The 26,830-nt window shown below is 48.3% G+C and overlaps 1 protein-coding gene across 1 annotated transcript in view; it reads left to right on the forward strand.

Moving 5' to 3' along the window:
* Positions 1-22,010, forward strand: part of INSR (insulin receptor) — a 58,866-nt gene extending 36,856 nt beyond the window's left edge. The window contains exons 7-21 of the mRNA XM_064637187.1: positions 1,113-1,239; positions 1,811-2,061; positions 2,801-2,968; positions 3,655-3,856; positions 8,221-8,492; positions 8,700-8,842; positions 9,898-10,057; positions 10,360-10,459; positions 10,720-10,787; positions 11,424-11,653; positions 11,932-12,042; positions 12,381-12,540; positions 13,623-13,752; positions 13,982-14,116; positions 16,482-22,010. Of these exons, the coding sequence (XP_064493257.1) occupies positions 1,113-1,239; positions 1,811-2,061; positions 2,801-2,968; positions 3,655-3,856; positions 8,221-8,492; positions 8,700-8,842; positions 9,898-10,057; positions 10,360-10,459; positions 10,720-10,787; positions 11,424-11,653; positions 11,932-12,042; positions 12,381-12,540; positions 13,623-13,752; positions 13,982-14,116; positions 16,482-16,836 (2,612 nt within the window). The 3' untranslated portion in view covers positions 16,837-22,010. The remainder of the gene's footprint in view (positions 1-1,112; positions 1,240-1,810; positions 2,062-2,800; positions 2,969-3,654; positions 3,857-8,220; positions 8,493-8,699; positions 8,843-9,897; positions 10,058-10,359; positions 10,460-10,719; positions 10,788-11,423; positions 11,654-11,931; positions 12,043-12,380; positions 12,541-13,622; positions 13,753-13,981; positions 14,117-16,481) is intronic.
* The last annotated feature ends 4,820 nt before the right edge of the window (positions 22,011-26,830 follow it).

Genomic DNA, 26,830 nt, shown 5'->3' on the forward strand with positions numbered 1-26,830 from the left:
CCATGATTCTGTGATCCCTCAGTTCTGCCCTTGTTACCCTGATGTAGCTGTTTGTGAACAGACTTAAAAAGTGAAGATCTTTCAGCTGACTCAGTTTGCTGGTCTGGTTTTCCACATATCAACACATGCAGCCATGCATGCACATGGGAGAAGGGAATGCAATGGCTATGACCTAAAAACTGGCAGTACCAGTGAAAAACACACACAGAGCCCTATCCTCAGGGGCAGCAGAGCTCCAACCTGGGCAGAGGGAAGGAGTACGAGGAATTAGCTGTCTGTAAAGTTCATCTCCTCCCATGAGACACTGAAAAGCTCTTCCTGCACTGGGGATGAACCTGGGTTTGGAGTTCAGACCCAGCTCTGCCATGTGGCAGCTCCTGGGCTGGTGTTTGGTTTGAAGGCAGCTGGAGGAGACAGTTGTATTCCTCTTTGCCAACTTTGCCCCTCCTCTGCTGAGCTGGTGTCTGTGCCACCCCCACCTCAAACCACAGCTTGCTAGGGTGTTTGGCTTTTTGTTTGCTTTTACATTTCAAGTTTAGTTTTCATATTGGCAGCATCCTGTTTACTGAAAAAAATAGAGAAAAAAAAGAAAGCCTTTGTTTGTTCTGGATGTGGTGCCAGTGAAATGAGTGTTCTTCCTCCCTTTGCAGGAGGTTTGTCCCAGCAGCCCAAGAAGGACAAACTGTGGCTCTGACTGGATTTGCTATTCCTGCAGTAGCTGCAAACACCCTCCTGTTTGCAAAGGGACCAAACTACTCCTGGGCAAGGCTGGGAAATCATGTGCTTCATTTTTGTGCACACCCCATTGCTAGGTTCATCTGTGTAGATCATGATAAATTGTAAAATATGTTGCTTTTAGATTTCCCGCTTTTTAGAATTTAGTTCAATTCTTCTACATTTTCATAAAATCATTGCAAAATTTAAGCTGGCAGGAATCTTAGTAGGGCATCTATTCCAACCCTGACTTAAGGTAGGAATAGCATTGAAGTAAGATAAGCAGCTCTTCTCAGTGCCAGCGTTCTCATCTTTAGCTTACACTTCTCAGATAATAGAAATTGAAACCCTTATTTTTTAGCATTAATAAATGCATTGTCGCTTCTCATTTGTCTCAGGTGAAAATGAATTGCTGAAATTTTCTTACATCAGGACTTCTCACGACAAGATCCTGTTAAAGTGGGAGCCGTATTGGCCTCCTGATTTCCGTGATCTCCTGGGATTTATGCTGTTCTACAAAGAAGCGTAAGTGACCCACCCTTCGATCACAAACCAGTGGCTATGTTGGGTTCCCACAATCAGCCTTGAAGAGTGGATAATAAACCTGTTGTAGGCAAAGCTGTTTAATCTCTGATTGTGTGGCTCCAACACTTCAGTTCCCAATTGTACCCTTCTGTAAAAGTGTTCATTAAGATCTCTGACTTACCGAGCTGTGGACAGTCAAAATTCCTCATCTAAGAACAATCCAAACATGAGTTCTTCCAGTTCTTCTAACCATGAAGTTTCTCATCTCCCCACCACCTGCATGGGATGTTTAGGGTTTTATTCCCTTTGAGGTGGGAAAGGTTCTTTCAGAAACTGGTTTTCATAAAGCTGAAAATAATTAGCCTGGATTTAGTTGTTGGGATCATGTGTGGCACAGGACTTGCTCTTTGATGCCTCACTTTCAGAATAAATACAACGAGAGAATTAATACTTTCTCCAAAGAGTAAAGAATGGTAACTTTCAGTGATGTCCTTAGAACTTTTTAAAGATGAGTGAAGTTTTTAAAAGATGAGTGAAGACTCTGTTAATTTGAGCCTTTTCTGTCCTAAAGTCCGTACCAAAACGTGACGGAGTTCGATGGCCAGGACGCTTGTGGGTCAAACAGCTGGACAGTTGTGGATGTTGACCCACCCCCACGGTCCAATGAGCCCAAAGCCCAGGCCCAGCCAGGCTGGCTTCTGAGGGGCCTGAAGCCCTGGACACAATATGCTGTGTTTGTGAAAACCCTGGTCACCTTTTCCGATGAGCGGCGGACATATGGAGCGAAGAGTGAGATTATCTACATCCAGACCAACGCCACGGGTCAGTACCAGCACATTAATGTTGCTTTGCAAGGGAGAAAGAGTTCTAAATAAGTCCTAAATAAGAAGAGGGACAGCCACTGATCTCTTCTCTGTGGTGACCAGTGACAGGACCCCAGGGAATGGCCTGGAGTTGTGTCAGAGGAAGTTTAGGCTGGATATTAGGAAAAGGTTCTTCTCCCAGAGGCTAGTGGGGCACTGAACAGGCTCCCCAGGGCAGTGGGCATGGTACCAAGGCTGCTAGAGTTTGGATGATCCTCTCAGGCACTGGGTGTGACTCTTGGGGATGGTCCTGTGCAGGGCCAGGAGTTTGACTTGATGATCCTTGTGGGTCCCATCCAACTCAGCAGATTCTGTGCTTATGTAAATAGTCTTCTGCCTGGGAGCTGTGATAGTCCCACATCCATGAAACTTTCCATTGCTGCTGTACTTTGGTAGGAAGGAATTCCTAAACCAATGGAAGAATGTGGGATTCCCTGCACAGGGAGATTTGCCAAGTGCGTTCTCTTCTATCCAGCTCATGCGGCCATGTGTAAGAATCATTAAGGCTGGAAAGGACCTCCAGGATCATCAAGTGCAGCCTTTGGGAGCCTGAGTGTTCTGGTGTTTCTGCTGCAGGAACCTACCATGGAGAATGCTGGATTCTCATAGGAATGGCAACTTGCCTGTGTTTGTCCCCCATCCTGTCACCCTCTGGCAGGGCAGTGCAGTGACCTGTGCCTCTTTGCCCACCCACACAGTTCCGTCAGTGCCGTTAGATCCGATATCTGTTTCCAACTCTTCATCCCAAATCATCCTGAAGTGGAAACCACCCTCGGAGCCCAACGGGAACATCACGCACTACCTGGTGTACTGGCAGCAGCAGGCAGAAGACAGTGAGCTTTATGAACTTGATTACTGCTTGAAAGGTGAGTGGCTGCTTCTCTCTCTGGGCCTTTCCTTCAGTCTCTCTCAGAATTCCCTGGAGTGTTTGCCTTGGAGATGCTCTGGGGGCCCAATTCTGCTGTTTTCAAGGATGTTGTTCAAGAAACATGCTGAGATGCAGCTGTGTCCTCCCCCTGTTCATTATACATTAGGTGCTACTGCCAAGGTATGTGCAAAAGGTCTCCAAAAACATTTCTTATGGAGTAATCAGACATTTTTTTTCCTTTGGGGATCTCCCTGCTGCCCTTGTTCTTTTTAAACTGAGTTGCAAGTTTAACAACGGCTATGGAGATGGTAAAGTTAAAAACTTCAGTGCTTCTGGACCTCAGGGCCAAGTTAATTTTTGAAGGTATCTTGTGCCTGGTTTGGGATTCCTTGAGAACACAGAGTTTCACTGAGGACTCCCAAAATCTCACCTGCTGCCCTGTGTTACCTAAACTGGGATGAACTGGGATAGAACTCACAGACTACAGCAGCATCTGAGCTTTGTTTCAAAAAATATTTTTGAATCAAAGGCCTATCAGAAAAGAGGGAACTGCTCAGCCCTGGATGTGAAAGCTCAGGACGCCCCAATGTGCCATGAATCCTGTGCACACTGGTTTGGGTTCTTTGTAGGGTTGAACATCTGCCAAGCTAAGCATGAGTGACACTAAAACTCTTTTGTCCACAGGATTAAAACTTCCCTCAAGGACCTGGTCTCCTCCTTTTGAATCTGAAGACCCTCAGAAGTATAATCAGAGTGAAAATGAGGATGTCAGTGGGGAATGTTGTTCCTGCCCGAAGACAGACTCCCAGATACAGAAGGAGCTGGAGGAATCTGCTTTCCGCAAGACATTTGAGAACTACCTTCACAACGAGGTTTTTGTGCCAAGGTAGGAACATCAAACAGTGCTCATGTGGTCAGGGGGAGGGAACTGTGATTGACTGATTATTAAACACAATTATTAGGTTGGATGTGGTCATGTGGCCAGTCTCTGGGCTTCCATGGACCTGTCTACTCCAGCTGGATATGGGTGTTGGAATGGGGACAGCTGAGCACCTACACTGATGTTTCTGCAAATTGGGAAGATCCTGCTTTAATTTCCTGTCTCTGAATCCTCCTCAGCTTGAGAATAAAGTGAGAATCCTTAACAAACAGCTGAATGCCTGCAGCAAATTGAAACTTGGATGATGCCAAAAATAGCGACTTTTTTTTTCTGTCAAAAAATGTTGTGGTCAAGTTTTTCATTGAGTTGAAAAGAAAGGAAAAGGGCAGTTTATGAGGCCACAGCCTCGTCCTTCAGCATGGTATTTGTGGTCTTCCTTGCACTTAGTGTGGGAAATACCTCCAATACCATGAGGAATGTGAGTGCTGTGGGTGGTGAATGTCCTGTTTTGAGTGGCACACACAGCGTCACATTAAGTGGTGTTGAATGTCTTCACACTTCATATGCAGCTCAGGGAGGAAGTGCTGGGAAGCAGGTTAGAATCTGTGATGATTTACCCTCTTCCCTGTCATGCATTTTGTGCTCTAAATTTATTCCCAGCTTGCTGCCCTGAGCTAACAAACCTTTATTTGCAGCTCCTTGGCAGAAGCTGTGTCGCTGCACTGAACATTTTCTTTTTTGAATACACTGAATGCATTACTGGGGTGTTCCCTGTGAGGCTGCTCTGGTGCCTTGGGCTGAGTCCCTCCTTTTGCCATTCCCTGGCTGTTGGTGCCCATCAGGACAAGTTTCACTGTGCCAAAGGATGCCAGGACATGACATACTCTGAGGCAGAGGAGAGTCCAAGCCATGTGCAAAAGCCAACCTCCTCCTGATGCAGGCAGACAATTCTGACAATCTGATTTCTTTTTTATTTCCTTTTTTTCCCAATTTTATTGTGCAGCCAGCCCAGGATGATTCTCAGGCCAGTTTCTGGGGTATGTATTTTAGGAAGAAACCAATCCACCAGGATGTGCCACCTTGTCAGCCTGCTAAGAAACAAATCTCCACATCCCTAGGCTTGGCTAATCCTTTAAAACAAGCTCTTTTGCTGTTAAAAGTCCGTGGTAAAGATACCTCCCTGCTGCCATGTGTCCTGCTTGTCTTCCCCAGCAGCTCCAGGCTGTTGTCATGTAAATCAAAATTATTTTTCCTGTGAATATTGTACTATCACCTGCTCACAAAGCCTGGCAAGGAGTGTGGTTTACTTAAGATGCTTTTTTGTGGCTCCTTAGAGTTCATTGACCTCTCCCGAGGTGCTGTGTGGCCTCTCGTGGAGAGAAGAAACCTGCCAGTCACGGGAGGGATCTCAGGGATGAAGCCAGCAGGGAATATGAGATGGCAGGGGGGCAGAATCAGAGCAGTTTCTCCCTGATGCCTTGTCTCCTTGTTTTCCATGTGCCATTTCTCCCCTCCTGTCCTGCTCCCAGCCATCTGATCCCTGTGCAGGATCCAGCCTGTACATGGCTCTGCCCTGCTCTGCTTAGTCCAGGGCTGATCTCACCCTTCTGGAAATCAGAAACTGTTCCTTCCCCCTGTGCACATTTATTACCAGGATACGCTATCACTCTTGTGGGTCAGTTTGCTCTGGCACTGACAAGGCAAAACAGAGATTTTGAGATGTTTCTGGCAGAGCTGGCAGGTGTCTTCACACCAGCTGCTCTGTGACTTCCCTTTGGAGCTGAGCAAAGGGGCCATCAGAAGCTGATGGTTTGCTTCTTCTTTCCTGTTTTATTTGCTCTTATTTTGGAAGAGTTTTGCACAGATTGGATGGTTACACACTGGAACAGGCTGCCCAGGGAGGTGTGGAGTCTCCATCCCTGGAGATACTCAAACATGGTCCTGAGCAACCTGCTGCAGCTGCCCCTGCTTTGGGCAAGAGGTGCCTTCCAGCCTCACCTGCTCCATGATTCTGTGGAAAGCATGGAAAGATTTCAAAAGTAAGAAAAGTCCTGAGAAGCAAAGGGGAACTAAATGGGAACTGTTTAGGATGTCATTCCATGTATTCTCTCCATTACTGCAAAAAGAGAAAGAGCAGACTCACTGTTCTGTCTCTGTGTCACACTCACTCGTGCCATTCTCAGTATTCCTGGGTTACAGAGTGAGTAAGATCTGGGAAATTACTCACATTGAAACTAATTTCCCCCCCCAGGTTTCCCAGTTCAATTAATTAATTGTGCACACAAATATGAACTGCTTTTACCAGCACAGGAGGGAAGCCAGGCCAGGTGTCCCGGGCTAGTTTCAGGTGGAAAAGCTTAGCTTAAGGTACTTAAGGCATTTTTAAAATCCTCCAGCACAGGCCATATTGCATGTGACGACTTGTCACTTCCAGCCTCTGTGAGCCCCATACTGGTTGTCTGTGACAGCAGGAGAAGCCTGGATCTGAGGATTTCACAGGGAAGTTCACTGGAGCTGCTGAAATAGCTCTAATGCAAATTGCACTGGATAACTCTGAGAAGAATCAAATGTTTGAAAATACAGAGAATTTGGCAAGAAAATTGCTGCAAATCCAGGATAATAAATATGGGAAGATTGGGGTTTTACACCTTCACAAGTATTTCTTGCTTTCTGTGACTTGGGAAGGAAGGAATTCTTGCATTTTACTCTGTGTTTCATCAGTGGTCAAATTTTACTTGTGAAAAGCAAAATTCCCTTAAACACGAGGACCAGCTGAATCCACACTTTGTAAACAGCGGGTGTAGATTTGCTTTTATGCAAACAAGGCTCTGGTTGACCATAAGGAATCCTTCCCAAAGAGGGAGGTGACATGACCCAGAGCTGGGTCTCTGAACTCTGCCCCCTCCTGAGGGGACACTGCTCAGAACAATGCACAGGCTGAGGGAACAGCAGCTCCAAAGGGAGTTAATTAGTAATTAAGAAAGAGAAAACTATAAACTGGAATGTGCTCACTGAACCTGCCATTTGGCATCCAGAAATTTCTCCCTGTGAGGCGGATGAGGCCCTGGCACAGGTTGCCCAGAGAAGCTGTGGCTGCCTCTGGATGCCTGGAAGTGTCCAAGGCCAGGTTGGACGGGGCTTGGAGCAACCTGGGATAGGGGAAGGTGTCCCTGCCCATGGCTGGAATTGGCTGATCATTGCCTGGTAGTCAGAGGGTGGCAGTGGAAAGTTCAGTTCAGCAGCTTCAACAGCTCGTTACATTTTTAGAGACTGGAGATGCCTCAAGTGTGGGTTCAGTTCAGGTCACTCTTTGTACCCTTTAATAGCTGCACACACGTAAAAAGATCATCACCCCCCTTAAAATACATAGTCTGGATTTCAATGGTGTTAATTCCTTTTGTGTAACTGAATACAGTTACTGATTCACCATGTGTTGGTTCCAAACCTGGAATTCCCCGTGGCAAATGTGTGGCAGGACATAAAGTGTTAGAAGGAGTAGTTCTGGTTTAGTACTGCTCCCTTGTTTTTCTTTTTTTGCCAAGAAAATGAAATTTGTGAATGGCTCTTAATTTTTTTGAGTTTATTCTATTTATTTCTTATAAAACCTGACATTAAAGCTGACTGGTGGCACTCACCTGCAGACAGGGAAGGTGACAGGGTCACACTGCTGGTGCTGGTGTTACAACTGCAAAAAATTGATTTTCAGACTGAAATGCAATAATTTGAGAAGCAACATTTGGTTGACAAAACCACACAGCTAATTTGTAATCGGTCATGAATTTTAAATGCATCTGTTGAAAAGGACTTAATAGATTTGTTCTCTTAAGAAAAGCTAAAACTGATTCATGTATCCACTGAGGTTCAGCCATAGGGTTCAGAGTGGCAAATGTATTCCAGTGAGCTGTGAAACTGGCCTTAGGCTTTATAAATGCAAGTTAGTGACACTTGGGATATGGGGCACATTTAAGGTCATCAGAGTCAGAGGCTGTGGTGCCTCATTTGCTTGGAGTTAAAACATGTGGGAGCTGAACTCCAAAGCATTGCAACCCTGCACGAGGCATCCTGGCAAAGTTAGATCCAGCTGAGAGATCCAGAAGAACTGGAATTCTCAAGCAGATGCTTGAGACTCAGATTGATCTATTTTTATTTCCCTGTATGAAGTTGTGCAAGGAGAGAGTCTCATAGATACAGAATTTTAAAAAGACAGATTGCTTGGTTAAAAAAAAAAAATCCTGAATTTCTTTGTTGTAAATATGAGGCTTTGAGTTTTCTGTAGCACCCTGAGCTCTCTCATTTTAACTCTTCCGTTTCAGGTGAATGTGTTCACATTGAATGTAACAAATAACATGGTGACCTGTGTTGTTTAACAGGCCGTCAAGAAAACGGAGAGACCTCGCCTCTGTGGCAAACACCACCGTGGTGATCCCCACCATCCCAGCCTCTCCCAACAACTCTGCAGCAGCAGCTGAGGGTGCAGAGGAGCAGAAACCTTTTGAGAAAGTCCTGTCCAAGGAGTCCCTCGTGATCTCGGGGCTGCGCCATTTCACCGGATACCGCATCGAGCTCCACGCCTGCAACCACGATGCTCAGGAGTCCCGGTGCAGCGTGGCAGCCTATGTCAGTGCTAGGACCATGCCAGAAGGTAAGGATCTCCCTGAGCTCTGTTTTGGGTTGGTGGCTGTTCCCAAAATGCTGCTTTTCCCATGGGAGCCAGCTGCCGTATAGAGAAATTGCATAGAACCAGGGCCGTCCTTGAGTCCTGATGGGAAAGGATGATGGATGAGGTTGGCAGGCTTGAATTTTGCCAAAGGTGTGAAATAAAACTTATTAATCATGAACTTGGTTCTAGCTAAGGCTGATGACATCGTTGGTCCAGTTTCCCATGAAGTGGTTGAAAAGAACACAGTGCATTTGAGGTGGCAGGAGCCAAAGGAGCCCAACGGCCTGATCGTGCTGTACGAGGTGAACTACGGACGGCTCGGGGAGACAGAGGTGAGAGTTTCTGCTTCTCCCTTCAGCTTCTGCTGAAGAGTGAGAATTTCTGACAGAGAGAGTTTCTGCTTCTCCACAGCACCTCTGGAGAAGTGACTCCACCTGAAAGCCCAAGGCTGTTTAGGATTTAATAGTCCCGGTGCATACAGTGCCCTGTCCAGTCTGGTTTCCTGGTGCAGGAACCAATGGGACACAAAACTTCACTGTTGAATTTGTCTCCTCTGGAAATCTGTCTGGAATAACATCAAGAAATAATCTACCCCTGTGGTGTCCATTTGCCAAACAAGTTTAGCTGATTTTCCAACTTTCTGTATGGAATTTTTTAGAAATGTTATTGCTCTGTCTCAGGTGAAAGGATGAGAGGAAATGGCCTTAAGTTGCACCAGGGGAGGTTCAGATTAGATATTAGAAAAAAATCTTTCATAGAAAGAGTGGTCAGGCATTGAAACAAGTTGCCCAGGGAGGTGGTAGAGTCACCATCTCTGGAGGTGTCTGGATGTGGCACTTGGGGACATGGTTTAGGGTTGATGATGACGGTGCTGGGTTGATGGTTGGACTTGATGACCTTGAAGGTCTCTTCCAACCTTGATATTTCTATGATTCTGTGGCATTTAAGTTGCTTAAAGAAATTAGGAAAGCATTGAGCAGTCCACGAGCTTGTGGGAGTGCTGGTGCCTAGACAGGTGTCAGTGCCAGGGGGACAGTGCTGGTGTCAGTGCCAGGGAGAGAGCAGGACTCTCCGGTCCAGATCCAATTTCAGGGCTGAGGGCTGGTACAGCACATGGCTCTTATTCTCTGTAACGTGAACTACTGCTCTGTAAAACACAAATCCAGCACAAAGCACTAAACTAGAGCAGCCCTGAGCCTGTGAGAGCCTTTATTTGTGTGTGTTTGCCAGCCAGAGAGGTGCTCCAAGAATCCCAGGGAGCTGTCAGGGAGCTCTGGATGCTGCAGGAGCCCCAGTGGGCTTGTCAGGGAGCTCTGGATGCTGCAGGAACCCCAGGGAGCTGCCAGATGCTGCAGAGGGAGGGTGACACAGCCTCCTCTCCCTGCAGGAAGCCCATTTTTGTGTGTCCCGAAAGCACTTTGCCACCGAGCACGGCTGCAAACTCCGAGGACTTCAGCCTGGGAACTACAGTGTCCGGATCCGGGCGACCTCCCTGGCTGGAAATGGCTCGTGGACAGAACCCACCTATTTTTACGTGGCTGATTATCGTGAGTTCATTTTATTTTCAACATTTAATCCCTGATAGAACCTCAGGGGTTTTTTGAAGAATGGGGTTTAGCAAGCAGCGCACAGAGAACTACAGGGAGTCATTAAGTATTTACCAAAGTATCTACTTTCAAGAACCTGGAATTACTTGGAAACGTGGCTTTTCTTCATGCATTCTCATTCTGACCAGCCCCACCATATTCTGAAATAGCTCAAGTTTCGTATTTGTTGCATTTATTGTATTGAGGAAAAAACTTGGATTTTGGACCTTTGTAATGCCTCCAACTCTCTCTTTCTTTCTTAGTGAATTCTCAGCCTAATATTGCTGTTATAATCGTTCCTATTATTTTTGCCATAATAATTGCTGGAATTATTGGAGCTGCTTACGTGCTTGTGAAAAAGAGGTGAGTGCAATTTCATCTTGTTTTCACCAGAGCAACCAAAACTTACATCCAGAAGTTTTGTTGATTTGCTAGGAGTCAGTTTTTGTTTATTTTCTAATTTCCTTAATGATTGGAACATTAATTTAGCGTAGGAAATACTTTGTGCCTTTGGAAATGGGGAGAGTTTGTGTTTGCTGCATGTTTTGGGAGTTTATCAAACTGCCTTCACCTGGAGTGTGTCAAAGGCTGCAAATGTACTGAAGAACTTGTGTCCTTTCCAGACAAACTGAAGGACCAACCGGACCCCTGTATGCATCCTCCAACCCTGAATACATCAGCGCCAGTGATGGTGAGAGTAACCAGGGCTTCCTGCAGGGATTGTTTTTTTTCAGTCAGTGCAGCAGGATGGGATTGGAATTGTCTTCATGGGGTTTTCTAGTCTTTTTTTAAAAGTTATACCCATAGTGTCCTGTGGCAGAGGGCAGCAAAGATGGGGAAGGGCCTTGAGGACACTGTGAGGGCACTGAGGGCACTTGGTGTGTTCAGCTGGAGAAGACAAGACTGAGGGGAGACCTCACTGCAGTTACAGCTTCCTTGGGAGGGGAAGAGGAGGGGCAGGCCCTGAGCTCTGCTCCATGGGGACCAGGGACAGGACCCAGGGAATGGCCTGAAGTTGTGTCAGGGTTGGATATTAGAAAAAGGTTCTTCCCCCTGAGGGTGGTTGGGCACTGACCAGGCTCCCCAGGGCAGTGGGCACAGCATCAAGGCTGACAGAGCTCAAGGAGCCTTTGGATGATCCTCTCAGGCACAGGGTGTGACTCTTGGGGATGATCCTGTGCAGGGCTGAGGGTTGGACTGGATGATTCTTGTGGGTCTCTTCCAACTCAGTATGTTCTGGGATTCTGGGATTCTGTAATCTAAGCTGCCACAGGAGCATCTTTCACAAGGTACTTGCTCAGTTCAGAAATGTTCCCCTCTGCTGCAGTTTATGTCCCTGACGAATGGGAGGTTCCACGGGACAAGATCACTCTCCTCCGAGAGCTGGGACAGGGCTCCTTTGGAATGGTGTACGAAGGAATTGCCAAGGACATAGTGAAGGGAGAGCCTGAGACCCGTGTGGCCGTGAAGACCGTGAATGAGTCCGCGAGTCTGCGCGAGCGCATCGAGTTCCTCAACGAAGCCTCTGTGATGAAAGGCTTCAGCTGCCATCATGTGGTAAGCGCTGGGTGCCTCGGCTCGTTAACACATCCCATCACACAGCTCGTCATTCTTTCAGAGCCTGACTCTCAGCTCCCCAAAGCAGCAGAGATCAAACAGAGCTGGGATCTTTCCCTGTCAGATTCTGCAGAACACATCTGCCCAAGTCTGCTCTTTCTAAACCTCTCAGCCTGACAGGGCTTTTTGAGGCTGTTCTCAGCTCTGTTTCAGGGGGTCTTGGCCTTGTCCAGTGTGTTTGGACACAGCCTTGAGGGAGTTTCTCCCTTATTTTCCAGGTTTGCCTTCTCGGGGTGGTCTCAAAGGGACAACCCACCCTGGTGGTCATGGAGCTGATGGCACACGGGGACCTGAAAAGTTACCTCCGCTCTCTGAGACCTGAAGCTGAGGTAAAGACAGGAGAGGGGGGTCTGTTTTGCAACAGGGTGACCTGATTTCAGGTTTAATACTTCTTTATTAAATGGCTTTAAGCTGAAAGAGGGTAGGTTTGATTGGATATTGGGAAGAAATTCTTCCCTGTGAGGGTGGGGAGGCCCTGGCACAGGTTGCCCAGAGAAGCTATGGCTGCCCCATCCCTGGAAGTGTCCAAGCCCAGGTGAGACAAGGCTTGGAGCAACCTGGGCTAGTGGAAGGTGTCCCTGCCCATGGCGGGGGAGTGGAACTGGATGATCTTTGAGGTCCCTTCCAACCCAAACCATTCTGTGATTCTGTGATTGATTTCTTGTAGAACAACCCTGGTCGTCCGCCCCCGACACTGAGGGAGATGATCCAGATGGCTGCAGAGATTGCAGATGGCATGGCCTACCTGAATGCCAAGAAGTTTGTTCACAGGGATCTGGCAGCTCGGAACTGTATGGTCGCAGAGGACTTCACTGTGAAAATCGGAGGTGGATAGTGCAGGATTATAGATGATGTCTAAGGTCCCTTCCAACCCAGGCCATTTTGTGATTCTGTGATCACCAGATGATTCTATGCATCACATTTGCTGAGAAGGCAAATAGATGAAGTCCAAAACAAATGTGGCAAACTTGGGTGATTCTCACTGGCCACCTTTGCAGCACTTTCTCTTTTTCTTCTCCTTGACAGAATTGAATGGATTTCAGTGAGAAAAACATCTGCAGAACCAGAGCAGCTTTTCTCTGGGTGGTGAGGCCCTGGCACAGCTTTCCCAGGGAAGCTGTGGCTGCCCCACCCCTGGAAGTGTCCAAGGCTAGGTTGGATGGGGCTTGGGATAGCGGAAGGTGTCCCTGCCCATGGCAGGGGGTGAGACTGGCTGAGCTTTAAGGTCCCTTCCAACCCAAACCATTCCATGATTCTATGACATGAACCAGCCTGTTTCACTAGAAGGGAAATTAAACCAGTCTGGCCCTTAAATCATGATTGCAGATTCAAGAGAAGGAAGTACAATTCATTATTCCCAAACCTCTATCCAAAAGCTGCCTGAATTTGTCTCACTGGTCTTTGCTTCCATGAGAATTATGACAAAGAAAGCGTTTGGTACAACAAACACAGTGTCGATAATCCCATCATTAGGTCAAGTGACTTTTAAAAGTCATTTGTCTTCCACAAGAAAGGTTTTTAACCCAAATCCTTGTGGAAATAAATAAATATAACATTTAAAAATAACCCAAAACCCCACAGTGTGGTGGTTTTTCAGAGCTCTCTGGAGGTAAAGCTAAGGCAGTGGGATTTCAGGCAAAGGGAGCTCTTTTTTTCCTTGCAGAGGACAAATAATATAATGTTTAGAATAGAAACTGTCACTGAAAAATTTAACTCTGGAGTCTCTGTAGAAAAAATGCAGGGAAGGGGAAATATTTTGAACATTAATCACAAGGTGCCAGATGACTGTAGGCAGGGCCGTGGGGGGAGTGTCACTGGGTGTACGAGAACAGGGAAGGAAACATCCATCTGGAGATGAGAAAAGCAGGATGGAGGGAGCTATTTAACACATCCCAATTGCTTTTCCCAGACTTTGGGATGACCAGAGACATCTATGAGACGGATTATTACCGCAAGGGAGGCAAAGGGCTGCTACCTGTGCGCTGGATGGCCCCCGAGTCGCTGAAGGATGGGGTTTTTACCACCTATTCTGACGTGTGGTAAGTTGTGTGCTGCAATCCCAGATGGATTCCAGCTCAGGAGCTCACTCTTTTTAACACACATAGTTTAAACTGACTTGTTCAGAGCACAGACAAAACAAAGCCATTGTTTTGAAACCCTCTTGTTAAAAATATAGCGCTTTTGAAGTTTGTGTTCTCCAAAATAACTCTGTCGCCTGGAGAGCTCCAGGATGTTCTTTTCTCACCAGGAGTCTTCTTTCTTTCTCAGGTCATTTGGTGTGGTCCTTTGGGAAATAAGCAGTTTGGCAGAGCAGCCGTACCAGGGACTCTCCAACGAACAGGTGCTAAAGTTTGTCATGGATGGAGGATACCTGGATCAGCCGGACAACTGCCCAGAGAGGCTGTAAGTGCTGAACCAGGGACAGTCAGCCAGGCTGCACTCCTGGGCCAAAGTGTGGCCAACAGGGATGGCCCCACCTGTGGCACCTCTTAACCCCTCCTTGACTGGGGAGGACCAAAACAGACTTTAGGGGAGGCACCGCCCACAGAAATTCCACTGACAGGGATTACACAGGGTGGGGAGGCCCTGGCACAGGTTGCCCAGAGAAGTTGTGGCTGCCCCATCCCTGGAAGTGTCCAAACCCAGGTTGGACAGGGCTCAGAACAACCTGGTCCAGTGGAAGGTGTCCCTGCCCATGGCAGGGGGGTGGAATGAGATGGTCTTTAAGGTCCTTTCCAACCCAAACCATTCTAGGATTCCATGATTCTGTGACGTGAGCCAGTGTGTTTCAATGGCAGGGAAATTAAAACAGCCAAGGCCTTGCATCGTGAGTGCGGATGCAAGAGAACAAAGTACAAAGCAGAGGAAAAACTTAAAATACAGATAAGCACTGGGTCAATGGCCCAAAGAAAATGTTCTTCCTCCACTCCATGCCGGTGGATGGCAGTTGACTCATGTCACATGGCAGTGGTGGCCACCACCTTCATTCAGGTGGCTACAGAGGCCAGAGAGGAGCTTCTCCTTTCTCCAAGGTCTGATGAGGTTTTCTGTGATCTCTCCATAAATAGTGTGGAGAATTACAGCTTTTTGCCACTGATTTTCACAAATGCGTTTTGTGGCTAATGAGGAGGAGAAGCAGGGGAATGCTGTGCTGAGCCATGAGCTATTTATCCTGCCTGAAGCCATTTCATTTCTCATTGCCCCATTGAAGGGATGAGGCCAGGCTGCCTGCAAGGTCAGGGAGAAGAGATCACTGAGGGAGGCAGTGAAAAACACCTCAAAGAGGTTACAGACTGCAGCCAGACATTCCCTGTGCCGACGTCAAGGGTTGTTCTTTGCAGCTGCTCATGATCTTTGCTGTCTGGAGGTTCCTGCATCCCAGGTCTGCCGGCACGGCCCAGGAGCTCCCTGAATGGCTGCTCTCAGAGTAATTAAAAAAATCCCCTTAATGAGCATTTAACCTGAGCTGGGGCATTTGGAAAGAAGGGTGTGTCAAAAATAGTGTGGCAGCAGGACCAGGGCAGTGGTTGTCCCTCTGTGCTGAGCACTGGGGAGGCCACACCTCGAGTGCTATGTCCAGTTCTGGGCCCCTCACCCTAAGAAAGACATAGAGGGGCTGGAGTGAGTCCAGGGAAGGGAATGGAGCTGGAGAAGGGGCTGGAGCACCAGGAGCAGCTGAGGGAGCTGGGGGGGCTCAACCTGGAGAAAAGGAGGCTCGGGGAGGACCTTCTGGCTCTGCAACTCCCTGACAGGAGGGGGGAGTCGGCGGGCGTGGTGGTAGTTGGGCAAGAGGAAATGGCCTCAAGCTGTGCCAGGGGAGGGGCAGGTTGGACATCAGGAATGATTTCCTCATAGCAAGGGTGGTCAGGCATTGGAAGGGACTTCCCAGGGAGGTGGTGGAGTCCCCATTCCTGGAGGTGTCCAGAGAAGGACTGGATGTGGCACTAAGTGCTCTCAGCTGGGTGACAAGGTGGGCATTGGGTACAGGTTGGACTTGATGATCTCAGAGGTCTTTTCCAGCCTAAACAATCCTGGGATTCTGTGTAAGGAGTCACACTGGAGCAGTGGTGAGGGGAAGGAGCCTTGGCTGGAAAAGAGAGTACAGATGGTAACTTGCTGGTTCTGGTAACCTCTTCCCACATCTGCTTCTGGCCAAAACAGCACTTCCAGAGTCATAAAATAAACATGTTTTGTGAGTATCCCTATGAAAAAAGCCTGCTGTGCTGAGTATCCCTATGAAAAAAGCCTGCTGTGCTGGACATCTGTCTCATGGCCAGTTACAAACTCCAGTTTGAAATTCTATTTGTATTTGTAAGTTCTTTCTCCATGGTGTCTGATAACATGTGACCTCTTGCTGCAGCCTTTCTTTTGGGTGGCATGTTTACAGCACGTCTGTCCTCTGCCCAGCCTCTTATTTTCCTTGAAATTTTAGGAGCTTTGTTGTCTTTCAGGCTGAGTTAAAATTAAAATAGAATTAATTAAAAACCTATGACCTGGCTGTAAGGGCATGCACGCACACACACATAGAGTCTGTGAACCACAGCCCTGTTTCCTTCGGAAGCCAAGTTAAGAACAATTGAAGGAACTGGAAGGAATTTTTGATCTAGACAGAAATAAAGGACTGTCAGGATCTACAGGCAGTGTGGAGGCTGGAAAGAAAACAAACAGCTCGGGGTGTCAGAGGGGGGGTGGTCTGCCATGGATACCAGCCTTGGTTGGTACATGGAATTGTCTCTTCCTACCCCTGACTCTGGTTCTCCTGCTCCAGGCACAACCTGATGCAGATGTGCTGGCAGTACAACCCAAAAATGCGGCCCACCTTCATCGAGATCATCGAGATGCTGAAGGAGGACTTGCACCCCAGCTTCCACGAGGTCTCCTTCTTCTACAGCGAGGAAAACAAACCTCTGGAGACGGAGGAGTACGAGATGGACTTTGAGAACATGGAGAGCATTCCCCTTGACCCCTCCTCGTACTCCCAGAGGGACAAAGCGCTGGGGAGGGACAATGGACCCTCCATGGCCCTCAAGGGGAACTATGAGGAGCACATACCTTACACTCACATGAACGGTGGCAAGAAAAACGGGCGGATTCTCTCTATGCCCAGGTCAAGTCCTTCCTAACACTTCCTGTTGGGCCCCAGGGTTCTGTCTGCTTTCCCCCCCCCTCCACAAATCTCAGGACTCTTGTTATTGCTGCCACAGTGTATGACACACATCTACAAACTCTTCAGATTTTTAATCTTTTTTTTTTTTTTTTGCCAAGTTGACTGGTTGTCAGTGGACTTATCTGTGAACATAAATGGAAGAGGTTTCCATGGCTGCTGTCCCTTCTGTAACCATGGTTTCACAACAGGAAGCAACTGTGTGAGCTAAACTGAAGGAGAAGCATCTGCATTTGCCAATAGAAGACATGAAGCTTGCTGGTGGTGTCTGAGCTACAGCCTCACAGTGTGGAACAAACCTTCTGCAGGACAAAAGCATTTCCAGTAGAATTCCAGGCTTTCAGGCAGACTCTCCGCTACAGCTGAAGGATTCAACACCTCAGTCGGATGCGCCAGATCCTCAGATTGACCAATAGCTGCTGCTTTCATCCTTTTTCAAGGGGTTAAGTCCCAGGGGTGCGTGCGTGGGCGTGTGTGTGCAGTATATCTGTGTGGGGTGGAACCTATAGCAAAATAGACACTTCTGGTTTTGTACACAAGTGACAATGCTTTCAGGCACATGGTGGGACTCTTGGGGTGTCCTGCACAGGGTCAGGAGTTGGACTCAATGATCCTGAAGGGTCCCTTCCAACTCAGTTGTTCTGTGTTCTCACAGGACCTTTCCTCTTCTCGGAAGTGTGTACTTATCTTTTTTCCCATTTCCCTGGAGGGACTGAATCCTAAACAGATTATTTTTATACCGAGGACTCTTGGGAGTAGGTTTTCTCTCATTCACAAATGAAGAAAACGTGCTGGGAGCCAAAGGAGCAGAAATCTGAGATTTGTGGGTACTTTTAAGACCAAACGGAGTAGGAGTCCCCTGACCTGAGACACGGAGTTTTCTGTCCTTACAGCATTGAGTATATATATTGTTTGTTGTAACATATTTAAAGATGTCTTTAGTTTAAATCTTAACTTCATATAAATTATTGACTGTTTATGATCCTTTCGGGGAAGGGAGAGTTTGGGGGATTGTTTGGTCTTAAAGTGGTCCAAAGATTTCAGAACGAACTAATTTTAGCCTCAGAGGAGCGATGAAGCACATGTTAAGTTCATACTTGACAAGGCTTTGTAATAGTTCCGTGCTTTATACAACGCAGTCAGCTGGCTCCAGTCGAAGCCTGAATTTGGGCATTGGGAGCTGAAGGACACCAGAACATCCCAGCCCTGATCCTGCTCCTCCCTCACTTTGCCTTCTGTGCCACAGATGGAGCCAGCAGGAGAGGACAAGCACGAACTGCAGCCGAGAAAGGGACACGATGTGAAGGGGGGAGCACAAGGCTCTGGGCTCTGCACATGCAGCAGAAGCTGGAAGTGACTGGTTTTCTGCCTGTCCGTGCTTGCAGGTGTCCAACTTTGTGTTCCCTGAGATCTCTGCTGCAGAATTCCTGGGATGCGGCGTTTCGGCTCGTTGGGATGTCAGCTTTGGCCTTCTGGACTGTGCTTTGTTGTGCTGCTGTTTGCATAAAGGCAAAGGTGATTGATAGCAAACTATGTTAGAGGATAATTGTGGAACTACGTGTGTCTCGTGGTGTGGAGGGAGCGAGTCCGGCTGGAGAAGGGCGGAAGCAGGAGATGAAGAAGATGATGATGATGGATGTTGCAGGCCCATGTCAGACAGGAGATGATTTAAAAGCGGGGAGAGATGCTCAGTCCTCCACTTCTGGAGAAGTCCAAGACCCATTTTGTGCTCTCTGCCTGGAGAAAACGAGGCTCCCTGGCCTGGGGAGAGCAGGGAAGCTTAGCTGGTGTGTGGGTTTTGATTCCAGCCCGGGCAGAGCTGCTGTTGTAACCCAAGGAGAGGGGCTGCTGGAATGCGTAGGGAAGCACCTCTCCCAGCCCACACCGGTGGGCGCAGCCTCGAGGGGCAATGACGGACTCTGGGCACCACCACGAGCCCTTTGTCAGGCCCTTTGCTGCTGGAGGCTGCTCAGTGCAGACCCAGGTGGAGGGCACAGCTTGCTCAAAAATTTTGGGTGGAAAACTCAGTCCAGACATGGGTGGGAACCTCTGGATTTCAAAAGGCCTTGTTTACATTTCTTCTGCTTTACAAAGTCATAACTGTTTAGCAGCTCTATACTACACTGCAGGAAAGAAGACATATTCTCACACTTTTCTAAGGAAGAGAAGCTTTTCTTATTAGAATTTTTTTATTTATTTTAATATATAAAACACTGTAAAAAAAAAAGCAACAAACAATTTGTTTTCTTAAACACACAGAACATGTAAATTTGTATCCGTAAAATCTTGGCAGGTGGATGTGGTGGGATTATTTTTGTCCTGTTCTGGTGCAGTCTACCTCAGTGTTTCTTAAGGATATTTTTAATACTACGCACCTCTAAACCTGTTTAAATATTTTGGTCTGGACCTATTGTGGATCAGGGAAAATCAGTATCAGCTGATTCCAATACCAGGGACCATTCATGAAGGGAATGGGAAAGAGAACAGTTCGTCACTGTTGATCCCTAATCTGAGCAGTAGTGACAATGAACCCATTTTCGAATTTGGATCTGATCTTGTCCTATTAGTTCTGTTGTGATTTTTAAAAAACAACACAACAAAAGAGCCATTTAAATGTTTGGACTGTAGTGAACTCATGACCTGAAAGAAGCAGGCTGCTTCCTCCTGGAGCAGCATGTGCCAGCATGGAGCGGGGACTGGGACCAGCCCTTGCTCTTGGGGTTGGATTGGGGTGTCTTGGTCCTGCCAGTGACCTCCTGAAATAAATCTTTCCCAGCACACCCTTGCTTTGATAACATTTCCAGTGTCAGTGATCATAACTGTGGAAAGAGAAGCTCTTTTATCTAAAGGAATATTGGAACCTCGTGTTGGGTCTGGCTTTTCCACGTGGTTGATACTGGTTGGCCCTGTGAGTACACATGGTTTGCAACACTCAGTTCACTGAACCAGGGAGCGTGTGTTGCTCCATGGACAAGAGTCCATTCCCATGGCTCATCTTCCCTCTGCACCAAACGGAGCAGTTGTTTGTACCCAGCACTGTGTGTAAAGATTCCTCTGGTCATCCTTCCTACCTTGTGCCCGGAGTGTGGAGAGGTGTGTGGTACCAGTGGGGGAGGGTGTCGTGTTTCTCCTTTTTAAAAACAAATAACACTAGTAGTTGCTGCTCATGGCTGTTCCTGATCACACTCAGCTGTAGAATTAGGAAGAATAAAATCACCCATAAAGCCCAGCTCTCACTGCTGGAAGATCCTTACTCAGCCCATAGCCAACACGATCCTTGCCCCAGGGATGCCTCAATCCTTCCTTGGTTCTCACTGATTCCTGCTCAGAGACATGAGGACTTTATACAAGTGGAGACTGCATGTGCCAGATGAAAGCTCTGGGGTGCTGTGAGCGCCCCCAGCCTGGGCAGGGGCGTTGAGCTGAGCCTTTCTTGGGGTGAGCTGCTGCTTTTGCTCCAACCAGATCCTTATGGAGCGAGAATTCCCAGCTGCAGTGGAAGAATAACATTCACTGCTGCTGCTCAGGAGGAGCAGGAGAGCAGGTGGGATGGCTGGAGGAGGGCAGCCAGCATCAGCAAGTGGGGAGCTCTTTCTTTCCTTGCATTAGTATTTACTGGAGGGTTGGCTCCTGCCCTTTGTGTGCAGAGAACGTCTCACTCGCAGCACAAGAGACTCTTCAGCCTGTCCAGGAGCAGCTGGAGCCTCCTGGACACAATCTGACATCCCCGCATAGACAGAAATTCACTCTGTGGTGAATCATGAGGAGCAAGAAACAGCTCTCTGTGCTCTGCTGAGCTTTCACTGAGAAAATGTCTGAAGTGTGAGGCTGGAGGTTTCTCAGAAAGGTTTCCACATAAATTCAATTGCCACTTCCTGAATGACTCTTGCCAATCTGGAACTTCTCTTGCAGGCCAGTGCAGTGCTGCAAAGCTTGGCTGCCAGGTTAGGAACGTGTCTGTCTTGGCTGCTTGTAAATACTCTATTGTGTTGTAAAATAGAAGAGCTAAAACTCTGTGCCAGCACTGGGTTGGGAAAAGTGATGGGAACTAGACCACACTGCAACGATGATCGTAAAGCAGCTGTGTGGATGTGGAAGAGGCTGCTTTTAGGTTGCTAAAGGGTACTCTTAATTTATGGGTAGTTTATCTCTTTCCTCCTAAATTTGTATTATAGCGATGGGACACTTTGCTTAATTTTAGTATGTTGCATATAATGTTGGGAAACAAAAAATCTCAAAGTTGCTTCTTGTGTTACTGAGCTGACTGTGATGAAGGCAAGTAGGAAACGACAGGAGCCAGAAGGGTGCTGAGCCTCTGTTTTAGGGGAGGGAGGGAGGGAGGGAGGCAGTCGAGTTCCCTCTCAACACCACTGTGACACAGAGACGGACCCTGAGGTCCCCCAGGCCCTTCACTGCAAGTGGCGATTCCTGCTACCAAGACTGGAACCTTGTTTTTACAAGTCAGAAAGTCAAATATCTTTGTGCCATAAAACCTTACTCTCAAGGCTGTACTAGGTGCTCCCGTGATCCGTGCGGGATTGGTTCCGAGCCTGGAGTGAGCCAGGAACTGCAGATAAACCCTGTGATCTTCTTGCTGTGCCCTCGGAGGATGTGCAGGCACCCCGGTCCCTCCGAAAGAGCCCCTCATAATGTCCTGTGTGTGTGGTCCAGGGAAAGGAACTGTCAAATGGATTGGAATCAAGAAATAAGTTACTTCATGAAATTTGAAATAAGATTAGTTTGGTTATTTGTATGAATTTAATGGAATTTGGCCTTTTTATTACCTTCTGCTTGGCTCTGTGTTCCCTCTGCTTGGATTCTGTCTGTGAGTGTTGGTGTAAGGCCTTGATGTGTTCAGCCTCGTTACAAGCATCACAAGAGTGAAGCCAATCATCCAGTTGACTTCTGGAGGAACCTGACTGTTGAAAAACAACTCTAAAGTTACCGTTTTTAGCAAATCTGCTGTCATTAAATGTGTATTTCTTTTTAAAATGAATTTGCTTGTCCTTCTTGGAAGGAAGCACTTATTCTTGCAGTTTGGGCAAATTCACTGCAGCACAATGTAAGCTGTAAGGGGACAGGTAGAGAAATGACTTTTTAAATATTGTATAATAAAGTTAGTATTAACTCCTATGGCGTTATTATTTTTTTGCCAACAGGTTCGCAATCGGCAAAAAATTCTGTTCCTGGTGGTGGTTTTTTTCCCAGTCCAGGTTCCAGCCGGTGGGATTCAAATAGTTTCTTTTCTCAGCCCTGAAGGTCCCTTGGGAACAGGTGGCTGGGAAGACTTGGGATAGTCCTGGCAGCTAAAGAGGAACCGCCAGTGGAGGTTCCCGCCAGTGGGCACAGATGCTCTTGCTTAGCTGAGCCCCGACCCCTGGTAAGTCCCAGCAGCACCAGTAAGTCTTGAGCTTAGGACTAATTACCTGAGAGCTCCGAGCTGGACTCGACACCAAAGCTCTGTTAATTCAGACTCTCCCAGAAGGATTCCAATGCTTCCACCATCTCTGCTTTCAAGGGCTTCTCCTGTGACAAAAACTGATGGAGAATTTTAGAAAGGCCACCTCTAAATCTGGAAAAGTAAGAGTGTTCTTTAAACAGGGAAAGCATTACCTTTGGCTTAAGTTTGGGGAATGATTTTATTCTTGGAGTATCAGAACTGGTTTGTGTTTTAGGACCCGCATGGATGGGGAAACTGGGCATCGGCTTCATCAAACACAGCCCAGAGCAAATGCTCTTTGCTTGCACTTAAATAAGCCACAGTTGCATGTTAAACTATATTCTGTGAGGCCTTGGGGTTTTTTTATTTTCTTTCCCAGTTTATTCTTGCTCCTTTCACTTTTCCCTCTGCATATTTAAGGTTCCAGAATACAAATACTACTGCAGATACCTCTCCTTTGAACTAAAGGATCAAATGTGCCACAATTTATTCTTTTTTAAAAAGGAAGAGAAAGGAAAACCTTCCCCCTTGATTTATTTTTTCAATCTTTTCATATCTAAGAGCCAAGCAGTGACATGTACAGAAAATATCTTTGAATATTGAGGAAAAAAATTCTTGCTGTGTCAGAGTATTGAACAATTAACTGTTTATATTAAAATTATGAATAAATTATTCAAGAATAACTGTTCATTTTTTGTCTGCTGTCTGTGCAGCACCTGAAGGCTGCTTTGCCATAGAGAAAGCACTAAATTAATACTAAATAATTATTGGAATAAGCCCCAATAAACCCGAATAACACAGGCATATGGTGTGAAGGCAGTGCAATTCTCCTTGATGTGCCATGCCCTCATCCCAGGGTTCTCAGCAGCTTGATGCCATCGGGTGGACATTGGTACTGGGGTCCTTCTGCCTGATACATCGTAAGAGCTGTGGCTCTGTGATGTAATTGTTATTTTCTGTGCATGGACCAAGTCTTCCTTCCTCAGAGGGGGACAAACTCCTCACAGGCAGATTTAAAGCATAGAAGTCAGAGGATCAGCTTCACCCCTGTCCTGGGGTGGAGCTGCTGTAATGGGATGTGCACCAGGAACCTCCTGTCTCGCCTCCCATCATGCCCAGGCCCCTTCCGGTGTGTCAAATCTTTCTAATTTAGACCTGGTTTTGTTTCAACAAAGCCAAGATTTCCCTCCTGTTCAGCTGCACCAACGAGGTGAGGGACTTGCTCTTCCTCTCCTTATCTGCTTACTGAAGATGTCCTGCTTGCCTTCCCTTCAGTGACATCACTCAGGTGGGATTGCCATGGCCATTTCAGCAGGAGCAGGAGCTGCTGCTGGTGCCAGCTCCTCGTGGGGCTGCCAGCCAGGTGATGTGGTGCAGCCAAGCATCTGGTGGAGTGAATATGATGGCTTAGTATTTCCTTCCCCGTGACTCCATCCAGCCACAGTGTGGTTTGCTGAGCTCCTCCCTGACAGCTGCTCTGGCCCTGGCTCTTCCTGCCTCAGCCCTGCTCATGCTCTTTCCTTGCCCAACCTTGGAGTCTGCTTTGGACACATGTGGAGCTCTGCTCCCTGACTTGCCCCTCAAGAGGATACAGGGAGTTGTACACCCATGCAATGAGTTGCTATAAAAGCAAGTAGCACGATTTTGCAAAAACACTTCCATGGGTGGTGACTCCACCACCTCCCTGGGCAGCCCCTTCCAATGCCTGGCAACCCTTTCAGTGAAGAAATTTCTTCTGATGTCCAGCCTGAACCTCTCCTGGCACAGTTTGAGGCCATTTCCTCTTGTCCTGTCCCTTGTTCCCTGGGAGAAGAACCCAACTCCCACCTGGCTTCCCCCCTCCTGTCAGGGAGTTGCAGAGAGGAGCCTCCTTTTCTCCAGGCTGAGCCCCTTCCAGCTCCCTCAGCTGCTTCTGGTGCTCCAGCCCCTTCCCCAGCTCCATTCCCTTCCCTGGACATGCTCCAGCCCCTCAATGTCCTTCTTCCAGGCCTGGAACTGGACACAGAACTCAAGGCCTCACCAGTGCCATTTCTTTACTGAGCCCATCTGGAGTTCTCTTACTGGGGGAATGACGGCATACAAACTAGTATTTTAAGATGTTTTGGAGTTGCTTCTTCTGGCACAAGCTTGTTCTCTGGGGATCCTAAAACACAAAATGAAAGCCACAAAGCTTGACCTTGCTGTCCTGGGAGCTTTGCTGCCTGCTGGGCTCTCTAAGATGCTGTGGGGAGGCTGCTGAGGCTCAGCCAGCCCTCCTGCCCTTATCCCTTCCAGTCTGCCTGCATAGCTCAGCTTCGGCAATCCCCAAACTGTGTCAGACGTGGCTGAAGGAGAAGAGCTTGTCCTGATTTGAGCCGAGGACAACTCAGCATCCCATCAGCTGGAGCAGCTGCCTGGTGTTTAGGAGCAGCCCTGATCTCTGATGCTAATCGAGCTCTTGTGGACTTCAGAGAAATTAAACCTTAATTTCTCTTTGCTCTTGTGGTTTCCTGGAGCACGGGGTAATTGCTATTCTAAGTGCTGCCAAAGCTGCGGTCTGTGAGTAATTGGAGTGTGGAGTGGATCTTGTTCTGATTAGGGCTTGGCTGGGGCTGGTTAGTGCTTGGGGCTCTGGGATGAGTGGTGTGTGAGCATCAGCCACGGGGCTCATTGGGAAGGAGGGAATGGCTGTGTGGACAAACCTGAACCTGGACCAGGGGCATCACCCCTCTGGCCCTGGAGCTGAAGTCCCTGTCTCTCACCTGCGTGGATGAATTTGGCCATCACAGGCATTTCCGTGCTTTGCTGTCGTTTCACTCTCTGTAAGACTGAGACCTGCTGGGCTTCGGGTCTCTGCTGCAGCCCAAGGTCAAACCATGACAGCAAAGACTCGTTCATAGGAGCCCTGTGAGGCTCAAATGGTGCAAGGAGCCCCCGGGCTGGGCTGGGTGTGCCGGGCTTTCGTGGCACATGCACACACACAGAGTGGTTTTTCTCTGAAGGGAACAGGAAGCAGTTGTGGCAATAGCTGTTCCTCGCAGCCATTGCAAGTTCAGCAGCTCCCAGGGCTCCTGCTGGGTTTCTGGGGGTTTGCAACCCCCCTGGGGACTCTGCTGGACCCTCCCGGAGCCCAGACCCTCCGGAGGGTGAGAGGGATTGTTGGGGCAGCACTGGGGCCGCTGTTGTGGAAAATGCAGCGTGGGAGAGGTGGGTTTGTTTGTGCTGTCAGAAAGGGGAAGCGGTGAGAGGGTTGAGCCAACAGCCCTCGTGAGCAAACCACCCTCATGGCTGCTGCTCCCCTGGTGAGGCTCTGCTTCTTGCTTTGCTCCAGCAGCTGGAGAAGCCGGGGCTGTGGGATCCAGATGTGCACAGGGAACCCACCACAGGGATTCCTCCAGCCCTCAGGGTAAGTCGCTCCCTGCACAAGCTCCATGCCACAACGGGGTTGTCATTCGTCTTCCTCAAGGCCTTGTGAGGAAGCAGCTTGTCCTGAAGCCAAAAGTCCCAGTGCTGGATTTTGTGCAGCCTCCCCCCTGCACAGGCTTAAGGGCACAACGTGGGCTTCGGAGTCTGAGCTCACAGGGAGCTTCACTCTGCTAGGAGTGAAGAGGAGGAGACAAGGTCTAGGAGTGAAGTGTGTCCCCATGGCTGGTTCTGGGGCAGTTCTGGGCTGGCTGGGCACCCTTCAGGTGCTGCTCTTGGCTCCTGCTGCTGCTGGGCCACAGCTGAAGGTTTGCAAAGACACCCTGGCACTGCGCACAGCTGGGTTTTGGGCTGGGTGCAAGAGGGGTCCGTGCCTGGGAGCCCCAAATTCCACTCCAAACTGCCCAGTCCAGTTACTGGGGAGATGGAAGCAGAGGGGATGTGGGGAGGGGTGTACTGATGACACTTTGGGTTTTGTGGCCAGGTGAGGGAATGGTTTTTGCCACCTGCCTTTGCACAACACTAGCCCAGCCTGGGCTCCAAGCCAGGAGGTACCTGTGGTTGTTCCCAAACTGGCTGTGCTCTGCTCAGTGAGGCCACAAGTGTCAGGTAAACAGCAGGGAGGAGGTTTGGTCTGGCCCAAGAGCCCAGCAGCTGCACTGGGATAAAACTTGACTTCTTCAGCCTAATTGAGGGATTGGGAGCAAACTTTGGAGCCAGTCTTGGCTGTGGGGATGGTGCCAGTCAAGAGCAGTGGCCTTGGAGACCTCGGAATGGGGACTTTGTTCTCTTGGGGCAGTTTGGAGTTGGCTGAGGTTGCTCCCACCTGCCTCCCTGCATGGGAGAGCTGAGGAGGGCTTGGAGAAAGGTCCTTGCCAGGAGATGGGGACTTGCTGTGAACTGCAGGAGGATGCTGATGTTGCAGACGGACGGCGTTTCGTGTGGTCCCTTGCAGGGGTTCTACCACAGCACTTGAAACCAAGAACAAAGGTACAAATGTCAAGCCTGTGGTCTTAACTCTTACTCTGCACTGCAGGTGACTCTTACCCAGTGTCACTTCAGGTTCTGCTCCTGCCAAACGGCCTGGAAGGTGGTGATTTGCCATGCTGAC

Source organism: Pseudopipra pipra, chromosome 27 (genome assembly GCF_036250125.1).
Source record: "Pseudopipra pipra isolate bDixPip1 chromosome 27, bDixPip1.hap1, whole genome shotgun sequence".
Classification (NCBI taxonomy): Eukaryota; Metazoa; Chordata; class Aves; order Passeriformes; family Pipridae; genus Pseudopipra; species Pseudopipra pipra.